This window comes from Haemaphysalis longicornis, unplaced genomic scaffold (assembly GCF_048455015.1).
Source record: "Haemaphysalis longicornis isolate Haplotype H1 unplaced genomic scaffold, Haemaphysalis longicornis Haplotype H1 scaffold_3, whole genome shotgun sequence".
In the NCBI taxonomy this organism is placed as follows: Eukaryota; Metazoa; Arthropoda; class Arachnida; order Ixodida; family Ixodidae; genus Haemaphysalis; species Haemaphysalis longicornis.
Genome location: NW_027526335.1, coordinates 66,276,565 through 66,301,162, shown reverse-complemented (window position 1 = coordinate 66,301,162; position 24,598 = coordinate 66,276,565). Strand labels below are relative to the sequence as shown.

General features: G+C 44.5%; 1 protein-coding gene across 4 annotated transcripts; it reads right to left on the bottom strand.

Annotated features, from left to right (window-relative positions):
• Positions 1–567: 567 nt before the first annotated feature.
• On the bottom strand, positions 568–24,589 carry LOC144174555 (palmitoyltransferase ZDHHC20-B-like). Of its 4 annotated transcripts, XR_013323492.1 has the most exons (12): positions 24,228–24,589; positions 23,792–23,818; positions 23,581–23,675; positions 23,296–23,416; positions 21,536–21,605; positions 18,758–18,911; positions 17,469–17,598; positions 13,913–14,039; positions 11,446–11,526; positions 6,285–6,397; positions 4,000–4,103; positions 568–2,356 (listed from the first exon to the last, which is right to left on the bottom strand). XR_013323492.1 is itself a non-coding variant. In XM_077703320.1 (11 exons), exons 1-11 carry the CDS (start codon positions 24,361–24,363, stop codon positions 2,289–2,291), a joined length of 1,122 nt encoding a protein of 373 aa, XP_077559446.1. In that variant the 5' UTR covers positions 24,364–24,584; the 3' UTR covers positions 568–2,288. The 4 variants fall into 4 exon arrangements, 2 of the variants coding, with proteins under 2 accessions (XP_077559446.1, XP_077559447.1); XR_013323493.1 differs by lacking the exon at positions 11,446–11,526 and having other exon boundaries at positions 24,228–24,588; XM_077703320.1 differs by lacking the exon at positions 4,000–4,103 and having other exon boundaries at positions 24,228–24,584.
• Positions 24,590–24,598: the final 9 nt, after the last annotated feature.

The window sequence follows — 24,598 nt, the reverse complement described above, 5'->3', positions numbered from 1 at the left end:
GTTTTACGGATAATTGCACCTGAACGCGTACAGTGGCTATTACTATCACCACTATTACAGACAACAGCTGCAGCAGCTCCGGCTTTTGGCTGTTCCACCAGGTTCCGCTGCTCGGGACCGCCGCTTCGTTGACACTGCAAGACGTAGTAAGAGTTTCGGATCGTAGCTTTGACGTACCCGCTAAGCTCGGACCGCACCACAGCGCCGAGATGTCCTCTGCACAGTTCGCCGTCGAGAAGTTGCAACGGGTATTCTTCGTGAAGGAAGCCGAACTGGACAGCATCATTGCCAGGGCGCAGCAGCGCGCTGTGGCAACGGCCGACCTCGACGTCAGCCAGTTTGCCAGCACCATGATCTCACTCGAATCCTCATCGCCGGGCGAGCAGGTCACGAAGATTGAAAGCGACCATGCGCATGACACTGCGTCGACGGAAGCACTGAAGGAGAAACTTTCAGCCGTCATGAAGGACGTTAAAGCCAGGTGCCAAAACCTCTGAAACGGAACTGCTCACTTCGTCGCCGCCGCCGCCCTACTGTGTTGTATATTTAAATCACTACGAAGCACGCTTCGAGAGGTAATAAAAACTACGTTTTATTCGTGTCTTTGGGATCCCGCGGGTACTTTGTTCATACACTTGTGCAGGTACACGTATTACTTTGCAGCATCCAGTGTGTGATCAACATGGCAACAAACGAACAGCACACTCGGTTACCAGCACAAACGGGACGAGGCGATGCTGACTTCTCTTCCGGCCTGTCAGGACAATTGCAAGGTGAAGGGACTGCGCAGTCACTTTAGCCAACTGCTGCTGTTGCGGGTTCGTGCTAAGCAAACCCCCACATCTGTAGGCGAGCCACCACTGACGGCCGTTTCATCTGCTTGCAACGATGCATGGTTAACGCAGTAAACACACTACAACCATGCCTTGCCTTGGCGAATGTATGAACCTACTACGTTTTTTACCCGCATCAGTAGTAGTAAACAAAGCAGCTGCACACCACAAAACCCAATTGCTTTGTTCGAGCGATGAAGACCTGAGCCTGAAGAGCGACTTGAATTTGGGAATATTTGCCACAACCTTTCTAGAGTAATTCAATGCAAGCAGATCAAACGCATACCAGAGGCAACCCTGCACATTATGGAACATCGAGTAACTATGGTGTAACAGAACTCTTTGCATAACAAGTGCATGTTTTCCTTTCAGATAATACGGAGGAAGGTGAAACGGTACTGTATTTACAATATTCCTGCATGCGTACCAAGGCTGCCCACCACACACAATGGAGAAGAACAAATCTTATTTTACAAGCACCCTTCTGGAATGTCTGCAAATTCCTGTGAGAAGCAAGTTGTGTAATGTGCATTTACGACGTTCATGACCACGAGTAAATCAAAGCAGGCTGACAACTGCCCTCCCACTGCCGCTTAGTAAACTAGGAGGACACGACTGCAGTCGGCATATTTTAAACTACTAACAGTTTCTTGAGGCAGTGAACTAAACTTTCTCAGAAGGCATAAAGACCAGGCAAAAATTTAGCATTCCGCCAAAAATGAGCCTTCAAACAGTGAATCTAAAAAGTTTCCTAATTAACAACTCTCCTTTTTTAGGAACCAAAAACTTGCATGGTTATATAAAATCCTGCAGACCATCATACAGTGTTTGCAAGAATAAAATTTTATTAAAAGTGCAGACTAAAGCGGTAAGTTTCAAAATAAGTCAGCAACTAACGCAGGTCTACCCAAACAAAATTCTCGAACTTCACAACTTAAACCCTCTTACTACACATGATTCAAGACATTTTTTTATTACGATACAATAACTTAAAACAATCACAGTATGGGCCAAGGGCTATGCAGACACAAACGCACAACTGTCGCCCCCGGGTGGAGACAATTTGCAACGCAGCGAAATTATTCGCAAAAAAAAAAAAAAAAAAGCGTGCAGTGTCCGACTGCTAGCCCTGAGCAAGGACAGCAGCCCTTGTTATTTGCAAATAGGGCGCTCCGTTTATTAAATGGGTAATATTATGGGGTGGCGGGGAGGGCTTAGTAATTCCTTCCAACCGGCTGCTGCCTGATTATGCCGCCCTTTCAACTTTGGACAAGTGGGCATTGTAGCAACGCCCTTGTCGCTGGCAGTGAGCCTATATCAAAATCCACGCATCCAATTCACACAGCGGCAGCACCACGCGAGGTAGGCTGTGGTGGGATTCAGCCCAGCGCTGCCCTTGCAGCAGCAACATTGAGTGCCTTCGGGTGCAAGCCCAAAATTTAAGTGCTTGGTGGCCTAGACTGGGTGGTCGCCGACTGGAATACGCATCTTCTCGGCGCTGGACAGCCTTGCTGGCATTCCTTCTGGAAGTGCAAAAGACGGACGGAAACAAAAGTTACAATGCACGTAGCTACGTTTCCCTAAGCCATCGGCTTGGAGCAGTGCAACACAGACAAGCACAGTACGGTGGGTGCTATCTTTGTCTGCAGTTAAAATTGATGCACTCAACTGTTATTTCTAAACAGCCTAGTTTGAATGCATGCTCAGTGCAGCACAGGCTTTTAACACCACTGCGGCTGAAAGCTTGGGCTTCTTATACTTGATAAATCAACTGACTGCTGTACGAGTGAGCTGGCTACATGAATGGGGGCTGCCAATATCAATCGCCATAGGCATCATGAGCAATGTTTCAACAAAATGGCAATTTACGAAAAGGCTCAACGTTCCACGTGTGCAAGTAAGACGCTCTTCCGGCTTAGTCACACATAGTAGCTGACAAGATTTATGCCAAGACACAGCTTCACTTCATACGACCTTGAACCAAGAACCAATGTCGCAGGCTATGAGCTTTTAGATGTGCCACTGTAAGCACAGTTACTGCTCTCAAAACCATGCCAACGTGCTTTGGTGTTGAGCCCATTGCAAACCATTTTACTATTCCATGTAGCTTGCACTACAAGAGCTGCTGGTGCATCATCTGGGGTACATTTAATTTTCATAGAAAATCAAAAGCTGTGAGAGTGTAGGAAGTAGATCAATGCTACGAGTTATAAACACTAATACAATGACATAAAGCTCTCCTGCTGCTGTGTACCACTGACAAGCTTGCTTATTAGAACACATGCGCACAAAATACAACAAATTTGTCAGCTTTATGTTATGTGCTGCCAATGCTCTCAAATGGGGTTCGCGACTAATGTAATTCCGACACAAATCAATGTGCCCTGACCACTGTGGAAAGACATCTGGAACAACATGAACGCCCTCCAACTTTAAAAACTGCAGTTTTTATCAAGAGCACCACTGTTATACCCTTCAGCAGAACAGCCTCCCATATCAATCAAAATTGGATTTTATGTTTCCCGCCATAGTATGCAGCCTGGCCATGGCAACAACGCACCGCAACCACGGCAGCCATAGGAGAAGCCTGTCAGCTCAACTGAGAAAATCAATGCATATGTGAAATTTGGACAGGTGCTATTATCAATCCATCTGCCACCATGGCATGTCTACTGCCTGCTAACTTCAGTCCCACTACCACGATTTATGGAGGCAGTCATGCATGCCCTAAAAACCTTGCCTCCCTGTGAAGTGAGTAATTTATGCGTGTGTAATTGCAAGCCACATCCTGAATCAAGCTTATCACATATGTACTATTCTTTTTTTAAACTACTGCCAGGCACGAACACCAGATGCCCATTTGGGCTTTTGTATATTGTGTACAGCATGCCCATCTGGTGCACTGTAGAGACTCCAAGCAAGCTCTACTGTGCGTAAACACCAGCATTGTGGAAAAGTTAGTTCAGGCAGCCCATGGGCTCTCTTAAAACAAGCCCCTCGTCTTGCAAGATCTGCATGTGCGCATCATGGTCGGAGGTGTCAGTGGTGCAGAGCAGAAGAGAGGGGTGAGAGAGTGAGGAGGGGAGCGCGTGCATGCAGTTAGCCACTAGTGGGGGGAGAAGGGGAAGAAGAAGAAGAGGATGAGAAAAGAGCGTGGGAGACGTACATCACGGGGCGCAGCGTTACCGCACGCATAGGTACACAGACAGAGGCGAGGGGCAGCTCAATCAAGCAGTGCTGTGACCTCGGCATTCACGCTATTCCCAGACGCTACAAGAGACAGGACAGGGCCAGTCAGAGCCACCACCACTGTGCACCACAATACAACCGCCCTTCTCCTCCTCCAAACAGCAAGGCCCTGCCTCAGCTCAGCATTTCCCAAGCAGCACTCCTTCGATGCTTCATGACAATACCTGCTATGGGGTGCGTTCAGAAGGACCTCACATAGAATGAAACCACAATGTGGCCTCCTGCAAAGCTAAATTTACAAGACGAGAGCGTAACTTGAGACCAACCAAACAGGGAAAGAGAATTAACGTGCTATAGACTTGATAAGGCAACTGGAGCAAGAATCTTTTTAGGCCACAACTGTAGCACACGATAGTGATTGGTTTTGAATATGCTGCCATATGAAAATACAGGCCACAAAGTTTACAACCACAACGTACACAGAAACAGCTGCAAGTTAATCTCAAAACTTTCGCTGTATCTCATTCACACAGTAAAATGTTCAAATACTGCCCCATGGGTCTGAGGAAAAAAGTGATCCTGTAAGTTGCAACTCGCAGCATTCGAAGTTCACAGTGCACTAAGAGCTTGGCTTGTATTGTGTCAAGACATACCCCATTGGTTGAATGCTAATATGTCTTTAACAGAGACCATAACACAATTGCAAGAGGAGGGCCAAATTTGGCTTTATGGTCCCAAATGTGCTGCAACTGGCAAAGAACAATTCTGTCACCAAGCTACACACACACTGGTTCTGGGGTCCAGCAAATTTGCAACCAACTGACCACGGCCTCCAAGACTTGCATATTACGGGCCAGGAAGCAGGGGACACATTCACAATTAGTTGCAGCTGTGTGCTACGTAGGCATCCTACACCGTTTTCAAAGTCAATGCAAAGCTGGGAAATGGCTGAACATTAGCATAAGGCAAGGTGCTCAATGGACACCAAGTACACGGCATTTCTGTAGGCGAAGCTAACAAACGTGGATGTATTCATGGTGAAACAATGTGTTGTTAAAAAAACTTGTGCATTAACAGCTTACTGTCTGTAGTTTTTGGAGTGCCACCAAATGGTCTCATGAACACTCATTTGGGAAACGCTGTTGAAAGCCATTAAAAAAAAACCCAGCCAAGAGCTTTTGGAAGGTTTTTAATATTCAGAAAAGTAATTGTACCAAAAATATCACTGCATATGGATAGTTTTCTCTTCTCTCCAACAATACTTGTCAAGTGCATTGCTATTCTCAGTGCAGATACCAGTAGCATAAAAAATAATTAACGGACAAACGCTAAATTTGTGTGCAATCATACCATGAAACACAGAAATCCACTGCCAAACAATTACAGCATGAAAACAAAAGTCAACGGTTAAAATTACTAGAGGTAGCAATTCTGGTTTTATAGCTCACAAATCAAGCATGTACAGAATGACAATGTAAAAAAAAAAGCCAAAGAAGCATTTTGAACCCAACATACTAAACAAGGTTTGTTGAAGTTAACTTAAAAGTTAAAAATTTAATAGAATTTAAATTGATGCCGTAAGCAAGCTAAAAAGATGAGCTATAGAATTTGAAATATAGAACAAGCTATTTCTATAAAGCTTTGCAGAAATAACACAATATTTCAGGCCAATGCCTTTACATATTTGACGAGGCATTAACAACTGCTGTGCTCTAAATGTGTAACTGCAGCACAATATTTACACAAAGAGAACATTCCAGGAGAGAACACTATGCAACTGCATTGCTTCAAAGTTTAAATTGTTGCTTCATAGAAAACAAAGCGCAATGTCCCCACCAAAGCATAGTTCACAATATCTTTTGTATAACACTGTGAAATTGAGTAAAAATGTCACTATACCTCATTGGCACACACCCCACAGTCAGTCCTTTGCTGATACAGCACAAGCCATCCCCAGATAACAGCTATTCGGTTAAAAATGTCAAAATGCAGACAAACTGTTAAGCAGAAAGCGTTAAACTTCCTGCAGCTACTTTAAACATTAGAATAATGTGGCGCAAAAAAAAATAATAAAAGAAAGAGGCACATGAGTGATTATGCCAAGGGAGTAGAGAAATGAGAGGTTCAATCAAACGGAGATTAGCACCCTTTAAAGACTGGCAAGAAAAACCGGCAAGTTATCTCATAGAAACACCACAAGGGCCTCACGAGAGAGGCCCAAGATGACTAGGACAGAGGAAGGACTCGCCGGGTGCTACTGACCATCGGATTGGCCGGCTTCTTCGTCCGTTTCTGCCCATCTCTGCCTCTGGTTGAGGAGGCCGTCCGTGTCCTCATCCACTATCTTCTGCGGGAAGGTCACACCGTCTCCCATGCTTCGGGGCACAAGACAACAGGAGGAGGGAAAGCGTTAGAGAAGCCGCCCACCGAGGGGGCTCACACGGCGAGTGCCAGACCAGACACAACACGACATGTGATGGAGAGGAGGAGCGCAGTTAAAGATTAGTGACAGGTTCACCGCACGCAAGACACACCCTAGCAGTGCAGGAGGCACCACTTGGCACAGAGTTGCAGTGCGTAGACCAGGTTACTTCACAGTCATGCAGGCGTTGCCGTTCACACACACAGCTGGTTTGTAGAGATGGCCGCATTGCTGCTCGCTTGAATTCTGCCCATCTCTTCTAGGTGCAAGAACAATGAAGGGTACGGTCACTGGAGTATAAATACGGGCTAGGAGGTTTCGTCATGCTTCAGCCATTTTCAGTACGAAGACTCACCCACAATTGATGGAGTGCACTGTGTGTGTGTGTGTGGGTTGTATGTTGGTGCCTAGACTTCTTTTACGGAAAAATCAATTAGGGACCAGAGCAGATTCTCTTCTCATTACCCACGAGCTGCCACTCCCAGCCGATATTGCAGCTGACTTTCAAATTCTAGTGCATCACATAATTGTTAGAACACTGCATCATTTTTTGCAATGCTATCCTATTGTCTCTTAGTAGCAATGTCTGAATAATTTGCAGATAATACCTGCTAGTTGAATAAATTCACATTACACTTTTACGGCTTGAAAAGTTTCAGTTAAATGTAGTGAATAAAACAAATAAATACTGGCTTTGCCGAACGGACAAGCCGTTACACTGACTTTTTCACGCAGCACCACAATTGTGCAGAAAAGCCAGACTCAAGCTAGGAATCTGAAGAGACTAATTCCTTGCACAGAGACTAGTCATAACACAAAGCACCTCTAACAACTGGGAAAAGGTGGCTGACGATTTCATCCCTGGCATATAGCATACCCACTAAGAGGAACAAAATTCTTTGTTCAGACTTCGCAGAGCCACTCTGCGAGTGGACATGCCATGTTGGATGCCTTTTAGAGCAATGATGTGGCAAGACTGACCACCTAACCAAAAATGGGCAGTACACAGTGCCTTATGCTTTAGCTGAAGTGAAAGCTATGAGCTTGTAACCATTACTGATTATAAAATAGCGTAAACATAGGCAGTGCTATTCACTATGCCTACACTGAACAAAGTACTAATCACTTCAATGGCGAGCGTTTAGTGACCATTCAAATTAAAAAGAAAAACCAAAGTTTATGCATAAATAATGTTTGCGCAAGTGCTTTATGAGAAGCAAATGGCATATTCAAGGAAGGATGAAACACTAAATTGTTTTTTTTTATTCATTTGTGAGAATAAGAAAAATAAAACACCAAATTTCATAGCTAGATGCAAACAAAAAACTGGCTACTAGAACCTTACTGGTGCCTATTAAAACTAAGCACTTGTGCACTAATGGATGTAAATTCAGTCGACTAAAAGGAAGCACTAGTTTTTACTTTATCATTGCTATTATTTTTTTACATTTTATTCTATTATTATGCTATTATATATCATGCTACATTACACTCCTTACCACACCTTTTATTATGCTAGTATTATCTATATTTTTGTTATGCTATTATCTTGACAACACAAGTTATAATGATCGATCACAGCACCTACCACCCTCGTAATAAGGAAAGTTATCTGTGCTCTCTAGATTCGAGAACAGCGCAAAATTGGTTGTCTGACTTTTGGTTGCCTGATTCTACAGTGTCTTTAACACAGTCCTGCAGAAATATGCCACCATCACAAATAATTTCCCTGAAATTTAAATTTAAATTGTTAAGTGGGCATTTCATCGCTTAAAATTACGGCGCGTGTGTCAACAGCATGCAAGTGAAACCACCAGACCTGGGCTCCCTTTCTTTCATTCAGCTCACATGTCTGGGTGGACACATAGCTGCTGATAAGCATGAGCTGATAAACAAAACAAAACAAAAAAAAAAAAAAAAAAAAAAAAAAAAAAAAAAAGCAAAAAAAAAAAAAAAAAAACAGTGCCCACTTAGTTACAAGGCACGTACCACGCGAGCACACTCACACCACAAGTGCAACATTACAGTGGTTGTGACTTGTGAAACAACAAGTTGTGATGCAATACATTGTAAAACAATAAGAAAGAAAACAAGCTGGGTACAGTAATCTCCGTTCCTTTCAAAGCAGCATACAATGCACGGTTTTTAGAGATGCAAGAATAAAAGAGGAAGTTTTTGATACCTGTGTGTGGTTACGGGCACAAACACTCGTGTGCTTACACTTTGTAAGACAGTTTATTCAAACGTTAATCCGCTTATGCTCTTTTATATCTGTCAATCGTGGAACGTTGGCAAAATCCCAGTTTCTTTCTCTCACAAGTCCTTCGCAGTGTTCCTCTAAGGCCCAGACAAAACAAGTTCAAATGAGCATTGGGTAACGCAGTACTGTGTGAAAGCATGCGCAGGTTTCGAAAAGTGCGACAAGTGCAAGCGTGCCAAACGTGCATTTTACACGGAACAGCCGAGTCAATGCAAGCCACCAACCCTTCGTCCAAGAGAAGAGCCTTGCTTTCTCTTGTTGACCGATTTTTTCGCCTGACAGAGAGGGAAGCAGATGGCATGCAGCAAACAGCACTCTTCAAAGCCATGCGCGGTTGGCCGCTAAAGCAGCCGGCAGCAAGAAGCAACTCGGGTTTGCGGACAGATCACATCAGCCACGCAAATAACGACTTCAGCTGAGTTCATTACTTCTATACAAATCAGATGCAAAGATGTTGCCCAGGTACCCCCGTTTCATGCTTGAAAATCCCTTCCAGTAGTACTGGTAATGTTTGAGCAATTTCGTCCCGTCAAATTTAGTTTGTTATGACATCAGTAATGCATTATATGCAAGTTAAAGGAGCCATGAAGAGAAAACACAAGTTTGGTTCATTCAAAAGATTGTCTCGTTACAATCAGACTGACACCACTTTTAACGTAAACTTCGCTCAAATAAGCTACATAATTAGGAAAAACGGGAATGGTCATGCGACCCACCAGCTCATTTCCCGCAACAGAACCTATGATGTCACATGAGCTAAGCTCTGCGATTGGTGGAGGCTGGCAGAAGCAGACGCAAATTAGGTAGAGCTTACAAACTAGACGAACGAGCGATTTGCGCTTAAATTTAGGGCACATTCTTTACAAAGCAATAAGAATGATGGGACAAACAGTGGAAGTTACGAAAGCACGTGTAAACATAGAAGTACTGATGCGTTCTGCTGTTCGTACTGCGCACAGCATGCTTGGTTTAGCTGCACAGCACTACGGGGCTTGGGGTTGTCTCAGACGACACTGGCCGATTGACGCAAGCAACGGTGTCTTACGTGACCCCATTTGTCGAGCGAGCACTGTTTCAGGGAACGAATATTTTCTCCCAGAACAAAAACAAGCCAGGTTTAAATGCGGGCAAAAACAAACCAAACGCTTGCCACGGTATGGTGGCGCCATCTAGGTTACGGAACGTAAAGAAACGCGGGAACAAACCAACACCGCTGTACAGGGTGGAGACAACCTTTGAACGGTCCCGTGCCGCCGCAATCGGGCCAACGGGCTCAACGCGTTATTCTTTTCGTTTCCCACGAGACCTAGCAACGCGAAACAGACAATATGATTCAAACTTCTTCAGTAAACCGCGTTGCGGCGATAATTTTAGCGCGGTTTTGGCACAATGACTTGCTTCGGCGGCGAGCGAGCAACCGAAAATGGCGGCGCCAGCGTATACGTGTCTCTACCCTGTACGGCGGATGCGTGAATGAAGATATTCTAGGCTGCAGAGCGGTCGGTTCCTGTGATGTCATTTGGGACCACGAAAACGCACGATTGAGCGGGAAAATCAAAATTTTAACCTAAATTGTTTAATTTCTCAGTGAATAAAGCACCGTTTGTATCCGGACAAGCGCTGGGGGCACTATAAAACACGAAATCTTTCGAATAAAACCAACTTGCATTTTCTCTTCATGGCTCCTTTAAGTTAAAAGCTTGGCACAACTGAGCACGTGTAGAAACCCCGCCCCACCTCATACATTGGCTTAGCCACTACACTACCTGTTCAAACTACCTGTTCCAGGTAGGCCATTGGTTTTTATAAAGGATCAGTACCACTACTTTACAGCATGATTGATTGCAAAAGCAAGACAGTGATAAGGCGCAGCAAGTAACTGGTTTCTCTAAGAGGGGCGCAAAGCATCAGTTGCTGGCAATTTGTAAGCGGCTAGAATAGAAATCAGCAGCAGCAAGCGCACAAGCAGAAGTTACAGCCATGCAACTAAAGAAGGCAGGATAATGGTCTTGGCAACCGCCCCAGTTCCCCAAAAATATTCACCCACACACACACACACACACTGATGGTCACTAACCAGGCAGACAAATATTTTCAGGCTATACCAAGCATAGTGCGACGCTGAGCAATGAAGCAACCAGGCCTTTGTTGAACCATGTTTTGCACCTCAATATAATATCCTTGTTCACAACAGAAAAACAGGTCATCGGCTCTTAATCTTTCTCAAACGGGTGCCCAAAGCTCCGTGCACTTTCTACCAGAGGAGCAGCCGCTAGCAACGTAACTACAGCTACAGCTAGCATAACCACGGCTAGCGTAGCTATAACTATAGCTAATGTAACCCATAGTTACTTTGAAGCATGAACTGTCCCAGCACTCTTCCCTGCACGCTCCATGCTACAAACATCTGCACTGAACAATAGCAGCGCTGAGAAAGTGGAAAGTCTCTATTAATGGCCAAAGGCTAGCATGCAGGCATTGTGTACTGTAGGGGCTACTATGCAAGGTGTATGACAATTACACTACCGACTGCCCCGCCAAGGTTGGCTCCAGACAAGCCAAACTGCTCTCGCTCGCGAGTTGGCTGCAACAGAAGGCACGCGCCTGGCCTGCTTGCCGCTTTGCTCAGGCCGCACTACGGCCGGTGCTTTGCTAGCAGGCAACGCTACGGGGGCCCCGTCTCTGGCCCTCGGAGGAGGGGGAGAGAGGGCAAGGCAGGCAACGAGAAACGTGTGGCTAACCTTGCCTGCGCCGTGCTCCCCATGGAGTTGTACGAACTGGCCAGTTGGGTGCGTGTTGGATAAGTCACCCCATCACCCAGGCTGTGTCATGCACAGAGAAGAGGAGATTGCAAATGCCAATGGTGCCCTCGTCCAATCGGGCGAATCATGCCCACTTCCCCCCAGACCCTCCTGAAAGACTGCCTGCACACCCTGCCCAGCAAAGTGGGGAGGGCACTAGCATTAGAAATGAAATCCGAGACATTAGAAGAAAAATTTTTGGTGGTCACTTGCAGGCTTGGCTGATCAGCTTCACCTTTGTGAATTTTTGCTCAGACTCAAGCATATTTTAACGTCAACAGGCTGGCTCAAGCTTTATAAATCTCTGCTCTGATTCACACACAGGCATCATTGCGGTGCAATGCCTACCTGTGCTTATCTAAGGGCAGCTCCAAGATAGCCAGAACACACCTTAATTAGTTGTTTGATAAGCCATGTTGCAACCACAAAGCAACTAGAATGCAATAGGCACAGATATATATAAAAAAAAAAGTTCCAATCACAGGCTGACTTCCGGCGCAGACAACTCAAAAACAAGCAGAGGTGACAAGTACATACAAGAAACAGTGAAACAAAAGCGTACATCTATTCGGCAAAGCCTGCAGCATAAACAAGCCGAGAGCCAATGCCGAACACCTCTATGTTTTTTTCCCTTCCTGCAGGACTGTGTTTTTCCCTGGCAGCTTCTTTAACCCTAATGTTATCACCTGTACCGTATAGTACTATGTGACCCATTTTCCCAACTCTTATAGAAGTGCTGCTTCGCTATGGCTAAGCTGCTCTCAGCCCAAATTCCACCTCTCATTAAAGCAATGCTAGCCTGCCAATACACTAGCCAGTGCCAAGCTGTGTGGTCGTTCTACCGTTGCACGTATAGTCCAGCATGCTTATAACGAACACATAGGGGAAATGGAAATCAGTTCGTTGTATCCACTTTCCGCTATATCTGGGCCTAAAATCTATGTACACAAATGGTGACGGGAAACAAAGATTTGTTCGTTACAGCTGGACTTTCGTTAAAACCGGGCTCATTATAAGTGGGCCATACTGTATCATCACTACAATCACAAGCACTGCCGAAGTGACTAGCATTTTCCGCTCAGCTTGAAGCATACCAGTTTAGTACTAGATACGAACTAGAGTTTAGTTTAGTATAGTTTAGTACTAGACGCATACTAGATACCCGACAGTTCTACCTTGTGGTGGGTATGCAAGCGAAACCACAAAACGGTGCCTGGCTGCTTCGTTACCAAGTCACTCTGCACCTATGGCAGCCTGCTCTGTTTGAAATCCAAAGAACAAGATACTACCAGTAAGAAAACAGATGGTTATTGATATTTGCGGTAACACCTTACAATGAGCACCATCTTACTAGCGATATTACAAACGGCATTTCTAGCTCCAGGAATGTGCTATCAGCCCATGCACTTCCACGTTGTCCGGGACTAGGTCCAAGAACGCAGTTTCACGAGCGACAGTAGCAGCTTTTCCTAAAAATGCCTTGGCACTGATGTAATTGCAGTGGTCATCACTTCACCCTGGCTGTTGTGTGAAAAAGCATGTGACAAATAGTGCGAATCCGATTCGAGTAAAAGTCATCTACTGGCAAGGGAGACAGAGTGAAGGTATGCACTTGCACTTATGCACTGCAATAACTTGGTAAACTCAGTCATGTACAAGCTATACAGAGTGCTGTGATCCCTTCTGATTAGTGCAGCCATCATGTGTCCCATGTGTGGCAAACTCGCTCCACTATTGTGGTGCAAAGCATATTTTCACATTCTCACTTTCAGAAAGCAAAGACACAGCTGCACATAAAACACATACGTAATTGGATAAATTTTAAAAATATGCCTAGATAGACAGCTCTGACAGTGCTGCAAAAACCAATGTCCTAATTGTGCGCATGTTGACCTCTTACAACAGCCAATTTTGAAGCAAAACAAACACTGGAGTTACCACCAGCTGCTGGATCTTTCGGTGAGATGTTGACTGCTTGCAAGGCATTTTATAACACCACTCCCACAACTTGTACCGAACAATATGGAAGTGTGTACTGGTTGATCAGCCATAACTGGTTCTTGCAGTGCATACACATAATCTTGTTGGCAGCTATCGTAAGGCACCACCAGAGGTCACGCACTCACAAACGGTTGTCAACAACTGTGACATATCTATGTCAAAGCACTAGCTCTTCCAGCAGTACCAATACTAAAACCTTGATGTTCCCTGTGGGTATTGGTGGTGCAATGTGCCCACACAAGAGAGGAAAAAAGGAGACCATTCCTGCTCTGTAGCACACGTTAAGTCACACTGCTGCATGCACCATCACCCACCCCCTGTCCCCCCCCGGAGCTAGAGTCCCACGCATGCCTCGCAATTCCACAGAGAGAGAGAGAGAGAGAAGGAGAACGACGTGTCAAAGCACCTTGTGAAGACAGGCAGGAACCAGAGACGGCGGTTGTCACCAAATACTTCGGCCACATTGGCCTGGTGGCCAAGACTGAAGCCATGCTTGTCTGGGCCGGTGCGAAATATTGGCGGGCGGAATGCCTCTGAAATGGCAAACAGGGCCCCACATGTAAGTACATTCAAACAATGCTGCAGCACTGTTAGTTACATATTAACCGTTCAGCCAAAGCTTCACACAAATCCTGAGTACAACAGGCATATGGTATGTACATGTAAGATGACTCGTACGTCATCTTTGCAGCATTAAGATGCCTATAAATTGTATTCCCTGGTGTGGTCCACAAATAGGCAACCATGTGTGCGCATTGACAAGCGTCTGTGTTGCTAAGGTGACGCCACCAAATCACTTGTCACTCGTTCCGTCTGGCTCCACTAGATGGCGGAACGTGTCCGTGCTGGCATCCGATAAAGTACAGAACATGACAACAGCAAGAGCTGTTTCATGTTTCATGTTCCAAACTGCGCCCCACCAAACACAAAGTAATACCTTGATTCCAAGTGGCAACCTATGATCAACTATGCCACAACCTATGTGTGGCAACCTATGATCCACCTATCACCAGACACGGTTGAAACCGTCGCACCGCTAGGTAGAGTGGTAAGAAGTTCGAAGCCTATGTACTCGTGTAACTGAGTCATGATAGACCAAGTCACGCGCTTATGTTAGTAAAAGCCGATCGCCCCATCAAGGTCTGTCACCTGTTCAAGGACAACAACAGAAATATTGCTGCCAAAAATTTTGCCGTGCAGAAGCCAAGCTCAAGTGATTTGTTCAAAGGGCGCTTGCAATTCACCAGCACTTGCCCCAACTAATTAGTGTGAGCACTGCCCGGCTCAGGAGACTGCTTTGCATGCACTAGCTGCTACACTACCATCGTAACTAAATCAGTGTATGCCTGAAGCATTCCTTCAAAACCAATATTTGGTTTTTGTACTCAACCATGCATTGGAGGCCACTTGTGTCAACATTCGCAGTTGCAGGCGGCTGCAGCATCGGCATCTTGCGCGCCGAGTCTCTTTCGTTTGCAGCCACAGTTTCATTCTCTGGTGATGTTAGTTCTTGAGAGCAAGGAGAGCGCCACCACCTAATGCGAGTGCGTTTTTTAATAGACCTGTTGACGCCACAGCTGAGAATCGGGTTGAAGCAGGGCAGATAAAACACGCCGATGCTTTTTTTTTTCTGTGAGAAAAATTGCGCCCGCATGCATGGTGCCTGCAATGTGCATGCGGGCACAATGCACATTGCACAGGCATAGCGGGCACAGACATGGCGGTTTCCAGTGTTGCCAAGCAAATAAATCAACCGCTAAACTTTTCAGTGAATACCATCTGTAAGATGTGGCCAACAAGTTGTAGACACAGTAAGTGAATAGGCATTCAAACACTGACAATAGAGGTGGCCAAATAGTTTGGATGACTTGTTGTTAACTGTGACCCTATTATTAAAATACTTGTGTAAGCCGTCATCATGTGTCAAAATCTGTAGTAGAAAGAATTGTGTTAGTATGCGGGTAGTTTGATGTTGATACATATAAGGACAATTCACAATTCCCAACCTCTTCACCTCAAGGTTGTTACAGTCGAGCCCACTAATAATGATCTTGATTGTCAGAGTGAATGCATGATAAGGACACATAGCTGCACTTTTTATGACATAAGCTTCAGCGCAGTTTCTTTTTCCTGCAATATCAGTGTAGCATGGCTTTTGGAGGAGATTAGGATGGTGTGGCTCCTAGGCAGCTTTGTCATGGCAAATCTCACATCGCTGGTGCGAAATTGTGCCACCCCACTGTTCAAGGGAAAGCTAGCCACTACCCTGGAGAAGCCTTGAACCTTTAAGGTCAAGCTTCACTTGAACAGACTTGAAAGAGAGGAGGGAGTAGATGAGCTATAGTTCTGCAGCATTCCTCACCACGTTCACTGTGCACAAAAAATGTACATTACACGGTGAAAATAAATTCGAGACTCAAACAAAGAAAAATGCATTAGGAATAAGTTGGAACAAGCTAGGGTGGCCTGCTATCAAGAAATAGGGCGAGACTCAAGCTATGTACATCCCTTCTGTATAAATGCTTTCTTTCTGCAAAATTTTAACAGCCCATTCAGTTCTTAAAACCTGTGCTGGCACAGCCAATTTGGGCCTTCTGCAACTTTTTGAAAAGAATGTTTGCTGCAAGCAAGATTTCCAAGTGCCCAATTCATTCAGCTGAGTTTTAATCCTTCTGCATTAGGCCCAATGATATCTTGGTAAAGATTTTTCAAATTCATGAGCGAGATACTGCGGTATTCAGAATCATAAATGAATAGTCCTTGTTTTTATTATTACGTTTATATCTTGTCTTATATACAAGTGCAGTTCCAATAGTGTTTAGTTCACTGCCATTTCCACAGTCTGCCACATTCGTCAGACCCTCACCACATCAGACGGTGATTGAGATGAGAGAAAACCAGGGTAACATATCAACCTCGCAGATAACAGGAACTGTATCCTGGAAGCAGGAAGACAGCACTTCATGTCGCCTACTAGCTATTAACAACGGACATCACACAGCGGCAGCAATTGTGGTTCTGCAAAACACTGCTTTTAGGCGTGCTCTGTGGGAAATTCTTTTCTAGTAGCTCACAAAGCAGACGGGCATCTACTACCCCGGAGGCAAAAAAAAAAAAAAAGACACTTCACGGTCAAATTAGAGGCAGTGCACATTACACTATATAAGGAAATACTGCAAGTCATGGAAGACAGCTACATTCTGCAAATAACAAATGCTTTTGAAATAAGCAAGAGACACGCAAAATCAACAACACACCCCAAACTTCATTTGAAAAGGACGACCCTCATGAACACCTGGACAATTCATGACATTTACCTTTCTAAACAGCAAGGTTTACCTATACTTCACACCTACCTTATATTGTACAGAGAATGCTGACAGGTTAGTTCATAATGCCACAGATATACCCGTCGTGGTGGCTCAGTGGCTAAGGCGTTGTGCTGCTGAGCACGAGGATGCGGGTTCGATTCCCGGCCGCGGTGGCCGCTTTTCTGATGGAGGCGAAAAGCGAAAACGCCCGTGTGTACGAGATTTCGGCGCACGTTAAAGATCCCCAGGTGGTCAAAATTAATCCTGATCCCTCCACTACAGTGTGCCTCATCGCCTGCGTTGCGTCGGTGTGTTAAACCCTACAATCATCAATGCCAGAGATATGCTGTTACAAAGCCCTCCCTACCACGAGTCGCCAACATCTTGGTCGACAGGCATGACAAGGGTGGACTGCGGTCTTTAAAACAGATCTGTGTGGCTAACAGGCAGAATTGAATTTTGTAAAAGCTCCTACTGTGCATGGTGCAACCCGTTTCAAAGAAAATGGGGACATCCAGGAAAAGGCAGAAAACATTTCTCATCACGAGCCATTTTCTCTTCTGCAGGGAACAGTTTTCTTTTTGTTGACAGAAATGAACCCATCGTAAATAAGAAGGGGCGAGGTTTTGATAAAAAGCGTGTACTACGCACCAAGTGTGGAGCGGTTCACCAGGACCAGGAAGCAGTGATAGCCAAACAATGAGACCAAGCTGATGGCAAACATAAACGCGACAAAGAATAGGAATAAGATGTGGAAACGCCCCCAGCCTTCCAGGTCGTTCTGAAAGAAAGAAAACAGGCAGAAGGGTTATATTTCCACTTTAGAAGCACCCATTTTTTAGTAATATTTGTTGGCGTATGATAATAGAAATTGTTACGCGTCTTTCTGACCAGATGGGGTTCTCCCCAACTCTTTGTTAAGTAAAGCATACACAATTCAACAGTTATAGGGGAGCTCTGAGTCCACGACCTCGGAAATAAGTTAGCAAAAAAGAGTCACCCTTGTGTACTGCTTATAAATTTGTTTCGATGACTCTATTCGAAGGCATCATAAACTTGAAATGTAGTTGGAATAAAGCAAGTACGCTTTCGATGCACTGAAACATCACAACATGGAAATTTCGAACACAGGAACTGCTGCCACACGCAAGCCCAGTGTAGAAGATAACAATTGAACAATACTAAATGATTAATTATGAATATTGAACAATATCGAACATTGAATAATGAAGATGCCGAGTGCCGCAGTGGTTGCACTACAAACATGAATGCTGTTCACCCAGCAGTTTACAGCCCCCACTGCAATATTCCATTGCTAAAAAAATCGAGAGCACAGGAAAAGCTGGCCCATGCATCAACATGTGACAGTTCCAAGCACTGTAGCAACATCTAATGATAGCAGAAAAAACTACTCTCCTAACATATCTGGCTTTACACAAATTACGAATATGTTGTGGTATAAAACACAGGCAATTAAAGGAGAACATAAAGCTCTGGCTGATGACAGTCGCTAGACCTTGAGGTGGCTAAAATTTTTTGCTCATAGGAATTATGACCTGCACCTCAACACTTAGCAGATCATACTTTTACAACACTAATAAAATTTAAGTGTGACCCTTTTAGTGCAAATACAAAACAAGGTTGACACACTATATTTCTATGGCACACAACTGCCACAGCCACAGGTTTAGGATACCTGCAGTATAGGCAACACTTTTTGGTTCATTACAAAAATTACTCCACGAACGTCCCCACATTAATAAATTAAAACTACTATATATTACACGTTTTGGTTAGAAATGTAATTTGTGCTGTGAGGATAAAGCAGAAATTAAACATTAGAGGGTTTTTGAAACAGCAAAAATCCCAGCGGAAGCACTAGGCCTGGAGCCAGAGCACTGGGACAATACAGTGCGGTGGGGGGGAGCCCCGTGCCGTACCGTCCAGAACTTGATGAAGAACTGCAGCGTAGTGGCGGCCACGTAGAGGCAGTAGATCAGGGAGTAGGCCAGGAACAGAATGAAGTACTTGTAATTGGTGAAGGACACGCAGTTGTTGACCCAGGGACAGTGGTGGTCCATCTTCAGTATGCACCTGGCAGCACGGGGAAGGGCACCATCAAGCCCTCCACCCCACTGGGGCAACCGCATGGTGAACATGCAGATCCGCACAAAAGCTGAGAGTAGTAGTAGTTAAATGGTAGGCACACTCTTGCTTGGGTGCCATTGAGAGAGAGATGGACCAAGCCACCTTTCTGTTGCCATCTTCCCGAGCAGCAGCAAAAGTGGAGAACGTGCCAAAATGAGAGCGGAGAGAGAGTGAATCCTTAAAAGCTGCCACAACATGAAAATTAAACTATCCCCAACGCACAGGGAGAGGAAGGTGAACACAAAAAAGAATTCTGTACCCTGTCACGCTCTTCTCATTTTAGCTTTTGTCTTATTTTATTGAAACATTGAAAGACATGCACTTTAGCCCACCACGGTACTGAAAAATATTGTTTCGAGATGACAAAGAAGCAAGCACTTGGACATGAGCCGGTGGCTTCAGCCCTCCACGACGAAGCTACAGTATAACCTCGTTACAAGAGACACTGTTACAAGAGACACTTGGTTATAACAGACATTTGAATGAAGGCAGTTTGGATGGTTTTCCTATGTTCGCCATGTTAGCAACATTGCATACAAGAGACCTTGGCTACAAGAGACACGTTTTTTGGTTCCCTTGAGTGTCTCTTGTAACGAGGTTTGACTGTATGTGTGAACGCAGCCTGTGCGGGCTCGCCCATGGCCGCTTCGTAAATAATAGGAATAGATCGGTCGTCACCCTCAACCACGGCTCACGCCCTTTGTTCCACCGGCCCATAAAAATGTTGTACAGATGGACAACGACAGCACAAGTATGCAAATTTCATTTACGGAGTGGCGAGACTGTGTAACCAATTGCCACCATTTACTGCATCCTTGGGTAAACACACGAGTGACAACCATTTAGTTCATGTAAATGGCTACCAGGATAGCTAGCCAGTTTCGTTACTTTAACCAATGGCAGGGGGCTGTGAAGACAAGAGAGATTGCAGGTGGGTGATTTATTTATTAACTTCCAGGTTAGTCAATTCATGCTTTAACTGCGGTTCAAGTTTTTATACTATTTAGCTATTCACTCACGTGTGCAAAATGAACCAAGCGTGAGCTTGGATGAAATAATTCCCACATTCATATAAGCCGCTTCGCACAGCATGATGGCAGCATGTTAACTAACTGTAATGATGAAGACACCAAGCCTGCAGAGGTAGCAAAGAAAAACTAAAATACAGCTTGCCTTTCCTTTTTTTTTATGTTAAGTTAGGTAATCTAACAAAAATGTGCCAATTCAAACAGAAATACAATTGCTTTTTCAGTGTATGATAAACTAGCTGTGGCAAGATTACTTGAACACTCGCAGTAATGACGAGCTTCTATAAATAGTGTCAGCTTTGAAAATGAAAATGTGTCCCAGCCACCTTGGGAACAACTGCAAACAGGCACAGAGATGCCTACATTGTGAACTGTGGACAAACTCTTTTGCACCCACAAATGTATCAAGACTATATACGAGATGATTTCAAGTTTACTGTGTTAATGAAATGACGCTAGAGAAACTTAAAATACGACATGCAAGCCTTTTTAGAGGTATTAATATAGCCCACCTGACTAAGTGATTATCGGTACACTTTTAAATGGACGAAAATTTTAAATTGACCCTAACCTAGTGTTGAAAAGACTGAAAGGTTGAAAAACATCAACGCATTTCCTGATACACAGTAAAAGCTTGTGAATTCAAACCACAAGGGGACGCCGTCTCAGTTCGAATTAATGAAAGTTTGAACTAACGAAAGTGAAGAATAACAAAAGTGCACGGCGATATTGTAGCAGTACATGTCAATAATGCATTTTTTGAGGAACTCCGTAATTGCCACCTGCCTTTTGCCTTATAGGGCAATAGCAAGCACTTTTTGCTCTAAGTAGCAGATATGATGGAAGGCCTCCTCTTCACGTTTTTTGAAACTACTATAAGGAGACTGGTGGTATACCATCCGACCCTGACATTGAAATGTACGACCGCACTGGTGCTGCGTCCTCTTCCTCTTCGTCGTCACTGCCAGCGGCAGGTTTTGCGTTTCTGACCTAAGAAATTATGTTCTTATCTGCCATCGCACCACAAAGCACTGCACTTGCGTTCCCACCACCAATGTAGTCCGCAAAGAAAAAATGAAGAACAGCAGGAAAGCAACTGCATTAGCGCACCGTCTATCAGCCTCAGCGATAAAGAAATCGGCTTCCTTCAAACTTGAGTGGTGTTGATACGAAAGTAGAGGTAGTTAGTAACAATAGCATTTTCTTTCGTTTCACGCGTACGTGTTGGCGCATGCGTTGACTTGGTTGTTCACAGAGTGTGTCGGTTTCTTCTTTAAATTTCAGTTGTTAGTCCATCATTGTGTTGTCTCGTCTTTCCTTGTGTTTTGCGTCCTTTTTCGCTGGTTTCCGTTCCTTTGATATATACCAACGGGCCCAGCAAGCTGCACTTCGAATTATTGAAGTGTGAATTCCTGAGCTTTTGCTGTATTTCACTAAACACCAGAATGAAAAAATAATGTGAAATGCTTTGACTAAAGTTTCTTATGTGGGTTAGTGTGTTTGTGGGATAACAGAGGCCACCCATTTTCTTGGTGCACTTACTTGCCACATACTGAGCAGTGGTGCGCTCTGTCTGGCTTGATGAGGTGGCACTTCTCACAGTATCTCACCACTGGAAAATTCACCGCAAAAACAGAACAAATCGTTTAGCCCACAGCAGGACCAGCAAACCATATCACACGCACGCTACACGCACAGTGCCACTAAGAAATGTGTGGAAATTCAGTTCCTGTTTCGATTGCTACATTTCTTTTTAGCTGAAGTGTACCTGTGTATGGACAGCCATCGAACAAGTTGGTAATACACAGTGATGGATATAGGCAATTATTTCTTCATAGTCTTAGCGAGCATGAAGGAACACCATAAAAAAAAAAAAGGGACTTTTCTCTAACCACTAAAATTCTCAAGGGAAACACGATGCAACATCATTATGTTAGCCCGCAATTTCAGCTAAAGCACATTCATTGTGTTCATAAAACAAACTCTGCAAACACACATGCTGAAATGCAAACTGGTTCTCTCAAATGCGGTGAAAAGGGGCCCTTCCACCGCTTGCCTCAGTTTGACGTCAAGTGGTGAAGAAGTTGAGGTTTCATGGCACTGCACCTTTTCAGTTATAATGCGCCACACATGAGGTGAAATGTATCAGTTAAGGCTAAAAAAATACATCAAGATACTATGAAGATTAAAACTATTGTTTTAAAAGCATTCAAAGGTGTAAGTACGTAAAACTGGTGTATAAGGCCAGTGTCTTACAAAAATTCAAAAACTTCAGTAAACTACCATTCATTGGATTGTTGCTAAGTAAGAACATAGGATGTAAAGGAATGCAACGGTAGTTGTTCTACAAGAAGCGAAGTACAAGACAAAGCAAAGAACAGACACATGCATTGTTTTGGCAGCACAGTCCATTAAGATTAGGACCACTATGTAGTAGGCCCTTTGAGGCATTGCATTAGTTCTTCCTCACTAATCACATTAATGAAAAAATACCGGATAACTTAGTGGGTGATTATGAAAGCAGCATTGTCCCCCTGATAGACGCAGGCCTACTGATTTTGGCAGGGCACTGAATCTGGTTCTTGGTGGTGCATTTCGAGGCCACGAGTGTTTTGGTACTCAAACATTGTGATAAGCCTGCCAAAGGGGGGAATGCTATCACAACCTTATCACACTGCAAAGTCTTCCACAACCTGTGCTGTAGACAGACCCCTTGTCTCAGCGCACATGGGGTTCGTCTTCATTGATAGCTGCATCACTTGACTGGTGATAATCTATCGCTCAAGTTTCTGCACTCGTGTGTTGCTTTCCCATGACATGCACTGTTTCGTGCATTTGTTCTCCCTGTTTTCTGCTTGTAGTCTTTCGCTAACATTTTCAAAAATTTCCTCAGCCCCTTGTGTAGTTTCCTGTCATGGGGACGAATCCTATCGAGTGTCGGAAAAGTTATGGCGGGGTTGATTTTTCACACGGTCCCACGTGATTGGCTGCATGCGCAAAAACATAACTCACTGCATATCCAATTACTTGAGATTGTGTGAGACATCAACTCCGTAAAATTTTCGGCACACCTCAGGATTTGGCCCCAGGCACGAGCGGACACCAGCTTTGCCCTGATTACAATACTTCCGAAACAGATGCTTGGGTTCTGTTACAAGACGGCAGAAGTAGTCAACAAACAGAAGCCTCACTGCCTTTCATCCATAACTCCGGGGAGGCACGACATTATAGCTGGGCAGCAGCACATGAATCGGCTGTGAAACAAAACGGGCTCAAATGACAGGCCAGGGCTGGCGACTTACTCCCATTCATGGTCCTACACGAGACGGGCAGATTTCTGGCGAGCCGATCCAGTATCTGTCTCTGATTATCCTCGCTGGGTTCTTTCTCCAAGTGCTCAGCCTCTGCTGGGGGCAGGTAAAACTGGAGAGAGCAAAAATGTGTTAGCATCAAAACGCGCCAAAATATTTTTTCGCTTGTGTAACTTCTGCAGCGAGAGCAGCAGCACCCTGATGTTAGCATTTACTTAAATTAGCAGCAGTTGTTCAGTACATAGATACTAATGAGATGAAAATAAGTGGTCTTACTTGCTTTGGAATGACACCTGGCTCCGTAAATATGGTTTGCCAGTACGACCAAGCAAACATTGCGAAACAGGCATGAAAGCCGATCAAGTAAAATACTGAAAATGAAAAGAATGTGAACGGTTACAAACTTTTTTTTTTTTTGGCGCATATAATGGGTGCTTGTACGCACGCTTACAAAATTATCCGATGAAGTAACGCAATGTGCACTTACTTTTTTGGATTACATTCTCGATGGTAACTGTAAAGGAAAAACGTTTAAAGGAATGAGGGGGTAGCGAAATATGTATCAAGATTCGTAGCACTCGGACATCGTCCAGAGATTCAGAGCAAAACACACGCAGGTTGAAATCTCGCAGAACTTTGTTTAAACACGAGGCTGAAAACACGTGCACATTTCAGGGTGGGGGAAACGCCGGAATAATGCGCAGATGCTTTTGGGAAGGTGAATCGCTCGTAGAAGCGAAAGCAAACACCACACACCTTATCAATGCGTTAAGGCGCGTGAAGTAGTTCACGGCACCTTAACATGTGATCGGCTAAGACGCGCATTTAAGTCTCATGACCATAATCAGGTTACAGTCACAGGAAACAGCATAAATTGGCGCTTCTTGGCGCTTCCAGATGAGCGAGAAACGAAAATGGCTTACACAAACATAGCTGGATGACATAAGCGTAGTATGACCAGGCTACTATGGTCGTGATGAACAACACGGGCAGCCACTTGAAGACACGATAACAGACGGAACACACCGTTCCTTGCATTTTGAATAATCCGGGGGGCATCTTAACCCATCCTAAACGGAACCCTCTGCCTAATGACGCCTGCAATAGGCTTGGCCGAGGCGTACACAACGCACTGACGTCAAAGGATAGCGGCCATTTTCTGCTGCTGATGTCCCCGCCTCGAAATTCTTGAGCCTTGCAAGCGAGCGAATATTTTAACTTTGCTGAAAGCAAAATAACTAAAAAAATACTTTTGTTCTAAGTTATCGGTGTTAGCTCCCCGTTTCTTGTATCT

Coding starts and splice junctions, on each gene's coding strand:
- LOC144174555 (XM_077703320.1), bottom strand. CDS start 24,363: ATGCCCCCCGGATTATTCAAAATGCAAGGAACGGTGTGTTCCGTCTGT. Junction 11,527..13,912: donor TTCCTGCCTGTCTTCACAAG/GTGCTTTGACAC, acceptor TGCATGACACAG/CCTGGGTGATGGGGTGACTT. Junction 6,398..11,445: donor GGGAGCACGGCGCAGGCAAG/GTTAGCCACACG, acceptor TGTGCCCCGAAG/CATGGGAGACGGTGTGACCT.